Source organism: Synchiropus splendidus, chromosome 1, assembly GCF_027744825.2.
Source record: "Synchiropus splendidus isolate RoL2022-P1 chromosome 1, RoL_Sspl_1.0, whole genome shotgun sequence".
Taxonomy (NCBI): Eukaryota; Metazoa; Chordata; class Actinopteri; order Syngnathiformes; family Callionymidae; genus Synchiropus; species Synchiropus splendidus.
Genome location: NC_071334.1, coordinates 32,371,653 through 32,385,204, shown reverse-complemented (window position 1 = coordinate 32,385,204; position 13,552 = coordinate 32,371,653). Strand labels below are relative to the sequence as shown.

Below are 13,552 nucleotides of genomic sequence, written 5' to 3'. Positions count from 1 at the left end.
TAAATGCGTCCATTATTATTATTATTATTATTATTATTATTATTATTATTATTATTATTGAGGTGGCTGGGTGTCCATATATGATAACACAAACTTGGACTGACTCTTCTAATAAATGAAACGGACAATTCAAGTAAAATCTAATAATAATAATCATCATCATCATCATAATAATAATAATTTTAAGATGCGATAATAGCCGGATCCATTTCAGGGCACTTTGAACAGTTCGCGCCAGCGTGGTCGCCATCTAGTGGTCACACTCTGTTAAACTGGCTCCAGATTCACACATAGGATTCTTAATAATAATGTGCGCCACCTGAGTCCAACAGTCATTTGACAAATTGTTCCAAGATTCAAGATTCATCTATACCTTTGCAAGCATGGGAGTCGGTGGAAGGCCACCCCGGTGTGTCACCGCGCCTGACCAGTCTTAAAAGTGAGTGTTGAGTTCTGACCCCTGAACTCTACAGCGGTGTGATCTTTATTCAATGGTCTCGTGAATGTGGACATTAGTCACCGCTGAACCCACCACTGACGGCACAGAGGTCATGCGTGCAAGCACCAGTGATGTCTCTCCTTAAACCTGACATTCCGACGCACACAACTTAAAAAGGAGTGTTTTGTTTTAACTGATTCAGTGCCTGAGGCAACAGATAAGGAGGGAGTCTTTCTATCAAAACGTGACACTAGATTTACAAAGGAATTAGATTAAGAGCTGAACCCTGCCTCCCTCTTTTCGATTTCGCAATATTTAATCAGGGGTGTTACTTACCTCTGGTGGTCACAATAGGAAGTGATCTGGCCTCCACATGTCCTCAGTGGGGGACAACATGTGATCTGAAAGCCTGGACACATTTTAACCTGCAACTCTATCCCATACAGAACGACACGGAGGGATTTAATGCGTCACCTTATCCACCACGTTGAGTCCCATTACCCAGCGCTTGAAATGCTCACACCAGTGTAGCGTGTCCCACGGAGCAGGCAAACCTGAGCCGGCCTGAAATTTAAATTAACCTCTGCGACGTCCATGTGTGATGGTGGTGTTGTGTTACCTGCGTCCTCCCTCGCAGCTTGCAGGCACACCTGTCGTACACGCTGCGGGACAATGGGACACACCTGTTTCACGCTGCAAGAAATAAAGAAACACTTGCATTTCTGCTTTCTGTGTTTCTCAGCACCCCGAAACCTCGCGCTGTCACGTTACCAACAGACTCGACCTTGTCCAACCGTGAAGCACCTGGTTTAGGTGACACCTGAGGAAGAGTTTCTGCATTTGTCCAGAGCACCACAGTTCCGTACCACAGTCACATTCCTGTGTTTGAGGGCCAATTTTCAATTGTTCTGTTCTCAAAAGCCTTTGGAAGATATATGATCACTGAGGTTATGACTGACAATTCTTCACTGTCATGTCAGGAAAATGGCCTTCCTTGATCCTTCCATCTGGAGCATTCACAACTTGTCTGCACTCTCTCCTGATAGCCACTGACCACTGCAACTTAAAGAGTGTGACTCAAACATCAATGAGCGGTCAGTTCTCCGACAGCCGCAGCTCTGCCTTGTGGGACCATTATTGACTGCCATGACACTTAAAAACACTTAGCAAAGTGCTCCGGATCCGAGAGGGTGCAGACCAGTCCCCACGGCCCATCACAGCAACTGGGTCACGGAGAAACGGGATCATCCACGGACTTTGGGAAGTGGACCTTTTTATGGGCGTCATGAATCATGCAGTGCTCCTGCTCTGCTCTGCCTGCAGGGATAGCCTTGTTGACAAACCCTAACACCAGCCAGCTTGCTGACGCCACATGGCTTCACCATATAGACGTGAGAGAGGTGCGTCTCCTTGGCAACGCAGCCTTGAAAGTGACCACATCTAATCACAATGTGATGCTATCAACAGCAGCTTGTGTCTTTTTAATGGTCTGATGACCTGTTATCTCTATGTTCCCTGGAGACAAGCAGAAATCATCTGCTACAAATTCGTTTTATACTATACTTTAATGGACAATTTTTTTATTTTATTGTCAACCAATTGTTGTGTTTTCTTCTTTTTTTAATTCATTATTAAATAATTATATGTTGCACGTCTTCTACTTTTTTCTTGTTTGAGTTTACACAGTGAAAATCAAGTCAACTGTTTTTTAAAATATATTTTCTAATGTCATTTTTCCCAGTTATCTGTTTTGTTGTTCGATGAAAGCTTTCTCATGTTTTATTGATGCTCTCTGATCAGAAATGAATGTTTTTTTTATTATTATGAATACAATTCCGACTCTAAAGCACTGCAAGCTCAATATGGACATAGAAACTACAGAATCACTGATTTGGGTTGTGACCAAGTTGTGTTAGTGCCTGCACCTGTAACTTCACTTGCAGCACATCCATCCACTTGAGCGACCTGTCCAAGGCACCTTGCCGTCAAATGCTCTCAGCACACAACTTTATTTCATCATCTATCTTCAACAGCAAAAGGCAAATTTGGAACATGCATTGCAAGCACAACTCTTGCTGATGTTCATGCCACTTTTTGTTTCCAACTTGCAATGGCAGAATAGCGACTTCCTTACGCTGAATTCACAGCAGTTTCCTGGAATGATGACGAATCATGACCTCTCTTCTTTCTATTGAAACAAATAGGATCGAGAAATGGCCGATTGGATGAGACATCTTTATTCCTCAACAGTCGAGCTTCCCTTTTCTGACAGTTTGATGACATCACAAAGTTATTTGCTTGAGACGTGAGCAGCAGCACCGCCCTTCTATAATCATTTCCAACAAACAGTCCAGGTGAACACAATGAAAAATATATTTCTCAATGTATCTGGTGTAAGTGAATCAGTGGTTACTATTTATATGGTGAACTAGGTCAAGAGCTGGAGCAGCGGCGGTTTGATCTGAGCGTTTTGGTGCCACTGCTATTGATGTGGCGTTCCATTATTATTCAGTTGGCTTATTATGCAGCTGTGAAAAGTACTCATTAATGTGTCCTCTTCACAACACAGACCACTTCAACAAGAAACCAAAGCACCCCAGAATTGACTTTCCTCCACTTAACCTTCTCTCCTGATCACCATTAATGGCGTCTAGCGCTGCCTTCATGTTACGCCATATACCCAGCATCAAACTCTCGTGCCTGCTATTAAACCTGTCGACGGTCTTTACTATTTAACCTCATTTTCGAAGAGCCCCAGTTGCGTCTTGTTGACTTCTCCTCTGTTCAAACCTCATTCTTACATTGTGCTCTTTCCTAAGAACGATGCTAGCATTTCACGATCGCACCGCGAACTGCATTCATAATATAGATACATATAAAGTCACTTGGCTAGAAAGATTAGACAAACGGGAATTGTGGTTTGACGAGAGCCTCTTTTGCCAGAGTTTTACACCAGTCACAAGAGAAGTGGACGCGCTGTGCTAACATGTTAGCGCTCTCTGCAAACCGCATCCCAGTGTAGCTCTGGAAGATTGTAGACAATGCAATAACATCATCTACGTGATGGATGCTTGTCCTGGGCTGTAAAACTGCAGGGGGAAAGTAGTTGGATATCGGTTATTTAATCCAGCTCCCACGGAGACTCTCTCCTGCCGCATCAGCACTTTGGTTGGCGATAACGCAGGCGCTCTGAAACAATTTAGCCCTCGAAATATTACTGTCAGAACCTGTTCTGGCGCCTTGTTGTAGCACGTAAACTGCTTTGTACAGTTATAAAAGAGTGCATCTCTTTATAAATAGACAAATGATGATTATTTATTTGAAAATTTATATCTGATCAGACAAAGAATCATAATATAAACGTGAATCACTGAAATTGACCCATGTTTCAGGGAAATATCGAATCGGGCCAAAAGCATGTCGTCGCAGCCATATGGTTCGATTTCCCCTTCAGCACATTTTAAGTTGTATTTTTCATGTGTCTGTACGGTTGTTCAGCATTCGACACCACTCGTCCCACTGGCATTGCCAAAAAATAACGGATTCTGACAGAAGCCAGAATCCTAGAATTACATCCAACTCTGCCTCCTAATCATCCTGAATAGGAGCCTTTAATCCTCAAATCTCTGACACATCATTCACACTCAGTGCCAAGAAATCCAATTTACCAGAGATGTAGGCAGCGAAAATTGAAAGTGAAAGTGTGTGCCAACGTGGAGGGGGATCCAAACATGGTTGGGTGTGGCATAAGGATGAGATCATAATTCTGAACACAGGAGCCGGAGATGAGCTCAGCAGCCCTTTGAGATAAGAGGCAACACAGGAGTCATTCTCACTTCCTCTTGCAATGCTGTCTCTGTCAACCTGGAATGGTGTGTTTCCACCAAAAAAAAAAAACATAGTTTGGAATGCTAAACCCGATCCTGGTGCTTGCTTCCACTGGCAGCACTTCCTAAGTCCGACAACCGCGATGATCTATCTGCCCTTCAGCTAAAGCATTCAGGTGATGTCTTCCAAAGCAAACACACATTTTCCTATTGCACCAAAGCTGTCCAGTTCGATGGAAGCAGGAGACAAACTGCTCATCCCAAATGTTTGTGTGTATTTGATCTACCCGCCACTGCATTTGGCCTAACAAGTTCTCGGTTCCCCCTTTACGATCTGTACCAAGACGTCTGGAAAAAAGCTATTACAGGCTGGATCTTTGGATCCTGCACCCCGCTGGTCTGTAGTTCACGGTGAAAAACCAGCATGTGGCCCAGAACCCTCATAGCTCGCTTAATGGGAGAACTGGATCAGTTACACAACAGTACTGATAGTGGAAGACTCCTCTGACTTGCCCTGTCTGCTTGGCAAGGACTTCAGGTACTCCAGGTGTCGCCGGGCGTCCTCCTGATTGGCCCTGACATAGTAGACCAGGTAGGAGATGACCATGGTGAACCAGCCAAACATGACCACAAGCATGGCCACATCTGTAGTCCTCTTCATCACCACGCACAGATCAATGTCTGGAGCCAAAAGAAAGGCCAGTCCTTGGACGCCTATTTCCTTAGGATCTGAGGTCTGGCACACAATACCCGTTAAAGACACCGGCTCCAGGTCCACCCTCGGCATGGCCATCTGTAGGTTGCAATCGCAATGCCACGGATTGTTTGTCAGGTTGGCTCGAGCCCGAAGGCCTTCGAAAGAATCGGGATTGAAGTGAGCCAGCTTGTTTGACGAAAGGTCCAAGAACTGCAGGGAGGAGCCCAGTCCTCTGAACGCTCCAGACTCCAGCAGGCCAATTTCATTATGCGAAAGGTCCAGTTCCACCAGGTGAGGCAAGCCAGCGAATGCATTGGCTGGGACCGAAGTCAAAAGGTTGAAGTCCAGGTATATACGGCGGGTGTCATTGGGGATGTCCTCCGGGATCTCCGTCAGCTGGAGATTGCTGCAGCGCACGGTCTTGCCGGCGCTCTCGCTCTCAGAGCAGTAGCAGTTTTTGGAGCAACTGGTGGCGGCGTGGTGGAAGCAGAAGGTCATCAGCACCAGACTGTGCAGCAGCAAACACATGACCACGGAGTGGCGCAGTAGCCAGTCGGCTAGGGACATCTTGGGATATGGGCATGCTCCAACGAGGCACACCTGGATAACATCAACTTTGTCAGCACATGTGGAGCCTAAAACATGGTGACACAGAAGAGACAAGGCCATTAGAGCTTTATAGAGTTCTGTTCTCTATATGTTTAAACTTGTACTGTTCCTCTTTATATGACAAAAATAAATCAAAAAGTATTTGTTTCTGATGGAAATGTTCCTTGAATGAATAATATGTTAAACCGTGAATGCCATGTTGCATCCCTTCTTTTGAGAAGGTTAAACCCTGTCAACAGCCTGAGCACCTCAAGTGAAGTAAGAAGCACCACCATCACTGGTCAGGAAACTGTGATCACACAGACTCACTCAGATGTGTGTGATCTACCTCCTGTATTGACATGAGTAAATATCATATCTTGTTGAGTAATTGCAGATTTAGACAGTTCAATTCTTATCTCAGATTATCCATTGGAGTCCATCTTGGATTTTCTTTGCCTGTGCGGTTATATTGTCCTCTATTTCTGACGCACCTCAAGCAAGTGTTAAGCTATTTCATTTCCATTTTACTGTCACAATGACCAGATTAGATGAAAGTAAACATCGTGTTTGATAAGTGAAGAGTTTGGTAGCAGTAGAGAACAAGGCGGATTCACGCAGACTGTAACCTTTCACCTGGGTGTGAGGATTCAGATATGAGCGCACATCCTTTGCTCCTCTCTTACACCAGTACAGTAGCTTGAATAATTGCAGAGATAAAGATGGTGGTCTGCACTTCTGACGTAGTGAGCTCCAGTCTCAGGATCAAAGGCTCTCTCTTCATGGCGGCAGCAGAGAACCCTTTGGTGTCGCCCTGCCTCGTCTATAATTGACATCCCTGCAGAGCAGCTACTTCAGCAGACAGACTCGAGCAATAACGTGACTTTACAAGGAGCAACATGATGTTCCATACAAACAGGTGAAAAAGGAAGCACTGCTTGTTTTTCCTCACCTGTCAAAAATCGCTTCCTATTCTACAGCCAGTGATCCAGTACATTACATCCAGTCCAGTATAACAGCAGAAAATAATCAAAGTAAAGATCGAGACTCAAGTGATAATGTCAGATTAGTAGATTTGATTATTTTGGAGGATAGAGACCATTTTATCAATTAAAAAGATGAAAGGAGATGGTGGTACAGTATATATATATATATATATATATATATATATATATATATATATATATATATATATATATACACTTTGTATGAACCACACAATTGATTTGAGACTTTACACAAGACCATGTTTTTACATATTTGGATTTAGATTTTGCTCCAATGTCAAACATATGTCAAACAAATCTTTGCTTAAGCATAATACCACTGTTCTATTTGTGGTATATTCATTTTCATTTCCATTTTTTTTACTTAATTTTTAATCTTTGATCTTCTTTACTATTGAAAATATAGTTGTTGTTTTTTTTTAATAAAATGCAACGCTTTACATTTGACATTTTCACATACAAGTTAGGTGGTGGTGGGCAAAATTGATAAAAACTTAATAAATAAATAAACTCGACCAGACAGCAACCTCATCTTTAGAATATATTGTCATTCCAATAAATTGCCGCCTCAATAGCCTCTAATAAAATCCCCATATACCTGTATATTTTACCAAGGATGTGCAATATTTTGCATATTTGTTTTTACTCGTCTTCAAGTTTAACAAACTTAAATAGTTGGTTAAGTATTAAAAAAATAATAAATAAACACTCTGAAGACATTTGAACACTATGAGTTGCCTGGGCTTAATGGTAGAGGCACAACCGCTGCCAACTTTCACCCAGACAATATGATTACTTGTCTCCTTCGAGAGAAAAAAAAAATAGCCAGAACAAGTTCTTAAATTCTCCAAAATGCATTACCAGAACACTTACCTAGATAGAAAACAGAATGAAATCGAGCCTTCAAGTATCACATGACGTTGGGGGCCATTGTGCAAAAGCGTGTGTGTGTGTTCGACGGAAATGGAGGATTTGGCTCAGAGACACTGCTAATCAAACTCATTGTGAGTCCCTTGTTTAAGTGAGGCCTGCCAGACAATAACAAGCATCGCTGGGAGAGACGGAGGCTGGCGCACCCGAGTGGAACGGAGATGGAGCTTTGGCCATTAGAGAGGAGAACTTATTATGCACATTTCAAGCTTGCCGCTTCATTCGTCCACACTGCAAATGAAACTGCCTTTTTAATCGAAATCCATAGCTCTAATAGGCCAAATTTCTGGACTCAGCAATTCATCTTACTGTGATTGTTTTTTTCCTTCATCATATGATCTCAGATCAAGGCGATGTTGGCAGCCCCTAAAATGTGTTTTCAGAAAAATGCTCCCTGCTTTTTGACGCCAACAGTTTTCCACACAGTTTAGAAAAAGCCCTGTTTTTTTTGGTTTGTTTTGTTTTGTTGTGCTGCATCTTTAGAAAGTATAATATGATTTTTGCAGTTCATGATAGTTTCACTGAGAATTTAATACTAATATCTCAACATTTTTTTTCCATAGAGATATACTGGGGCATATTTTATTGTACAGAAATGGTCCGGGACTTTCACACTCAGCGGAGCAGCAGCACTCTGGCAGACGGTGTCGGTGGCCTTGCTCTCACAGACTCAACTACGTCATGAGGTGTTTGCTCTCACACAGCATGCCAGCGTGGTCATTTGTGGTGTGGAGGCTAATGGAGGAGTTAAGAGCTGCGACTAAGAGGGGGGAAACATGTGGGCAAGAAGATGGATGCAAGAACGTGAGTCAGATGATGGGATTAAGGCACCTGGGGAACAGTCCGTGACACAAGTCAGAGATGGAGGATGCCCATGGATGAGATGAGGGCCAGGACAGCTGGGAATTGAAGGGGGCATGTTCAACCATCACTTTGTAATAGGTTAACACAATATTCCATGTTATTACCGGTTAATGAAATGATGGATTTAAGCTCCGCATGACACCAAGTGAATCAAAAGAAGACTGTTTGCACAGAGGTCGCCCACTATGGTGGTCAACAAGTCCGGCCAGCCAGCGATTTTTAATTCACTTTTTATATACAGCACTCTCTCAGCCAAAGGTCAGTTTCACAGTTCATAAATCAGTCAGTGCTCTACCCAATGAGTGTTTTGAGTTTTCCAGCAGCACTCGGCAGAAATTTCACTTAAAAAAAATAAAAAAAATTAAATAGAATTTGATGGGAAATGATGCATATCATCTTCTACGGCTCGCGTTCGGAGGGCACTGGCACTGCATCACATTTTTGAGCTTCTCATAGGCATTAAAGTATACGGCCATTATAGCCATTGGATGTGCTGACTGTATATACATTATTCACATAGACACTGGTCTGTCGCACTACTATTATTATTATATCATTATTACATTGTAAGAGCGCGTAGTTTAGAGTACTCTGCTAGTAATAATAATAATTAGGGATGCACCGATACCAGTTTTATCCAAAACAAGCAGTGTATGAGTACTTGCATTTGAGTACTCACGATACTGATACCGAGTACTTCCACCATTACACATAATGTTATTTTGAGGTTTTTTTTCATATTTATCGCTGATTGAACAATATTCACAATAAACAATTTTACAAAAACTGTCATGAACTGACATTAAAAAAAACTGCGCGCTGTTTTGGACCAATATCTAATACTGGAATCGGTATCGGTCCATCCCCAACAACAACAGCAATAATAATAGCCAGCAAGATAGATCTTTATCTATTATTAATGGCTAATGTCCCACAGTGGATGGAAACAACATTTGGTTGTAATAAAACAACCAAATGTCTAATTCCAAATTATAGTCCACATCATACATTAGAAGTGCTAATCCACTTTTGTTTTGAACAGTGTTTTCCACTGCGATTCCAATGAGTCCACCAGTGTTTGTGCTGTTGAAACACATAGAGCCTCAACCACACATTCTCAGCTCCACGTCACTTCAGACAACAGTCATCGAGTGAAAATATATTTCCACTCAAGAGGATCAACTAAGTGTTTTCTTATCTGAAGCAGGTCCGTGTTGAACCGTCTCGGTCAGTTCCGCTCTACACACCTAGTTCAGCTACATGGAGCAGCTTTCCCCGGCCAGCGTGACTCACCTCTGAGGCTGCTGATGAGACAAGAAGCCTAAAACAGCTTACGCTGCTTGCTTGTATGAACTGGTCCATCTCTCTTAATTGATGGGTCACAGCTGTATCCGCATCTAATCCTCTCTCAATTAGTGACCCAGACCAATTAGGAAAAGGACTGTCGCGCTGGATTTGGATACACAAAGGGGCATGCACAGATAGGGCCTGTGTGAGAAAGGTGCGCCTTTGGATGCCCATTTTTTTCTTGATTCTTAAATTCATGAGGAAAAAAATGGGAATTTCTCACTGATTCAGTCCATTTTTTTTGTCAGGCTGAGAGGGCGTTGACCTCTTGACCTGCACCACAGCGCTCACAAGCCCCTCCTTCACATGCTGCGTCGCCACTATAGCTCCTCTGAGCTGCGGCATCAGGCAGGTACAGACAGTGTTTCCCCAATCCCCTTCAGCCTGAGTTCTGAGGCGATTGATTTATAGAATGCTCGATATATTATTTGGCTCTTTAGAAGCGTGATAAGTGTCCTTGTTGTTTAATTTGAAATTCAGAATCTGCCCGTGGTAAAATGCATTTAATGTAAAAGCCAGACGCTTCAATGTTCTGTTCCTAGTTGATGTCCTGTGATGTTTGTAAATCTGAAGGAACCATCGCAACAACAGTAATCATAGAAATCATTATTGAGACAGGTGTCTGACTTTAGTGCCAGACCCCAAAATATCACGCACGAGTTGTGGTCAATTTTCCCCAACAGAAATGCTTCCCAACCCTGACCACCAGAGGCATCAACTCAGACAGAGCTAAGGTCCGGGCTGTCAATATTCGTGTGAGCTCCTAGTCACATGACTTTACGGAAGTATAGCGGTTACTGCACATCCCTGTATTTCACTAGGTTGCCAGTTTGTGTCCGGCGTGTGTCTCTAGTGAATTTATTTTTAAAATGAATGCATCTTACCATCAGCCACTTCGTAAAGTTTGGACCAAATAACAAAGCCATTGACACAGTTTTTTTTAACATCCAATCAACAAGATCCTAATAAAATGCTAGCAGCATACTGTTAACAGCATCAATCCCGCCTTCAATACCTGGTCCTCCTCCCTCCGCTGGTGCCTCTTTCTGGATGGAAAATGAATCTAACCTGGAGCCAAGGTATAGCAGCTGCCATATGTTGCCATTCCCAATTAACACCCTGCTGCCCACCTCAACAAACTGCTGTTCTTGGTGAGGCACTACACTGTAATGTGCCTCCTCACCTGTTGGTGGGGTTAGCCCAACAAGCTAAGACAAGATTTATGGCATCCTTGCATAGCCACAGTGGCCATGTAAGTACAGTGGTACAGTGGTAGGTTGTGGTTCTCGACCACAATCCGTTTGAAATCTGAATCGATTTTTCCCATTACAATGAATGGAAAAAGAAATAATGCGTTCCAAGCCTTAAAACAGGCTTTTGTAGGAGTGAATGTAGAGTGTCTGCTGCAGGTGCGCTGTTCCTCTATGTGTGTGGCCGCTGCATGTGGGAGGGGTTGCCGAGTGAGTGACGTCTCTCCAGAAGTGAAGAGGTGCCCGGTGCGTGTCCAGCTCTGAATGTGCGCTTCTGTGCAGTTTGGCTGTGACAAAGTCATAAACCAAGTAACGCTCTGTCCCAGACTCGCCTCGCCCCTGTCCCAGCTCCAGCCCACAACAGGACATCAAACCCTGGAGTGAGCGCTCCAGCCTCGGAGGTGTGGAGAGCGAGCACCTCCCCTGTGACACTCTACCACGGTCCAGTGTGGAGACAGGAAATGTTTTACACCTCAATATGAAGAAAAAACAGTCAGTAAATGTAGCTAACGGGACACGTCTGCATACAGAGACTGCGTTATACACAATAACAAAGCGTGTCGTGGGTCAGCTGATCGGTCCACACATGTTTTTTTCGGGGGCGTTCGAGTTCTGGATTTTCGAAGCAAAAAAAATCTCAAAATTTTTGTTCGAACTCCAATTGTCAATCCCAATTTACGTGAACACTGTTTGCTACCTACCTTGCTACGACATGAGCCTTCTTCTAAATCTTCAGCAGCAGTAGAGAGACTACCACAACATAAAAAAAGATGTGGCAGAGCTCTTCTTCATGCTGACAGTGTATGAGCTCCTCTACTGCCACCTGCTGTGTGAATCAGCTCATTGCATTCACTGATATTTCAAATGATGATTGTTTAGATATAATAAATGAAGGTCACTAACTAAGAAAATCATAATGAGGGTTTAAAAGAGCGACTTGAGTGACTTTCTCACAGTAGAATTGTTATCTTGATGCTTAGTCATGATCAAAGTAAAAACGCTGAGGCTTTGAATCCAGAGTCTTGAGACCCACCTTCAGACAGCAAGGGTTAATGGTTATTAAATGCATTCTTAATGTCTCTTGTTTGAACTCTTTGTTATTCAATGTAATTTAGCTTTTCAACAGCCCTAAAGATCAATTAAACCTGTCCAAACCACAGTGCTTGGTCGCTGGGTCTGTTCTTTGTCAATTATTTTTTAACTTTTCGGGCATTTCATGATGTTGTTTTCATTCGAATTCGTCGACAACGTGAAGCACTTCAAGTTATTTGTTAACATGCATCTGATGTCACTGACTTCTGGATCTGATATGAAACAAAATTTTATCTTACAATCGCTGTATGTATTTTAAAGTCTCTGTCAATCAAATGCACTTGTAATGTATTTAGATAAAATGCAACATAAACAAGGTCCCTGAGAAGTTTAGCGAATATAATGGTAGAACTGAATATACAGGACAAATAACTGAGCTCCTACAGCGAGACCTTGGCTGAGAAAGAAGAGGAACTATAGCACCAGTGGTTGTCAAATGTGCTGCTGCATCGACGTATTTAATGTTAAATACACCTCTTGAACTGTTGCTTTAATAAAATGCCATCATCATTTTTGAGATAGAAACCAGCTGTTCAGGTGGACTAAAATGCTGTGGTCATCTAACCACAGCATCATATGGAAGGAAATGACAATATATGGGCAAATAATGAACCACTTTATGTCTGAATATCTCCAAGTTAATTTGCATCTCTATTCTGAGCTTCATCTGGAGAATAAACTCGCTGAATTTAGTTCCTCCTTTCATCTTTTGTTTGTTACAAGCAAACATGGATCAGCTGCTCCTTCCCACCACTCGTCACAATTCTGAAGTAAAACAAACAAACAATATGCCAGGAGGAAAGAATAAAACGATGATGTAAGCATCAACACACTCACGTCTAGGCTTCTTTCCCTCTCCTTTTCATCATGTGTCGCTCGTTGTGCGTCCGTGTCAAATGCTCCTACAGATCACATAGGTGCAAGAAAGGCAGGCGGATCGATATTAGTAATTGTCTTCCATTAGCTTTTTCCTCGCAAAGTTGCGCGAGAGCGGCTCTGGCAGCAGCGACGCGCCAGTGGAGACGCTGCCGCTGCTGTTGAGGGAAGCCGTTCAGTTTCCACGCAACCGGGCGAGTGGAGGCAGCGGCGCGCTTTGGCGTGCACGCGCAGAGAGGGCAGGTCTCACGTCGGCGTCTCACTTCCACCTGGGCCTGTGTGTGTGCACGCGCGCGCGCCCGCGAGTTGAGATTGGGCGTGTGTGTCGGAGACAAAATGCCAAGTTTGGTCGCGCGGGACAAAATGATGCGTAATGCGTTTACGCACCGGATGGAGAGATGAGCTCCAGATATAAAGCACACGTTTCCTGACGTGCTGAGCTTTCATTTACGCAGCTGACACACCCTTTCCATGTGGCACTGAGCTGTTTGTGTTACCCACTGCCTCATTTGCATCCTTCACATGATGAGAAATTACTAGTATTATTATTACTATTCTCTCAAATGATGAGTATTTTCACCTTCATGGTTTACATATTTAACTTTTTCATTGAACTGATTGTTATCCATCATTAA

General features: G+C 43.1%; 1 protein-coding gene across 1 annotated transcript; it reads right to left on the bottom strand.

The window, feature by feature from the left end:
- Nucleotides 1-2,281: 2,281 nt before the first annotated feature.
- On the bottom strand, nucleotides 2,282-13,058 carry lrrc3ca (leucine rich repeat containing 3Ca). The gene is made up of 2 exons (XM_053885482.1): nucleotides 12,879-13,058; nucleotides 2,282-5,598 (listed from the first exon to the last, which is right to left on the bottom strand). Exon 2 carries the CDS (start codon nucleotides 5,528-5,530, stop codon nucleotides 4,739-4,741), a length of 792 nt encoding a protein of 263 aa, XP_053741457.1. The 5' UTR covers nucleotides 5,531-5,598; nucleotides 12,879-13,058; the 3' UTR covers nucleotides 2,282-4,738.
- Between the last annotated feature and the right edge of the window lie 494 nt (nucleotides 13,059-13,552).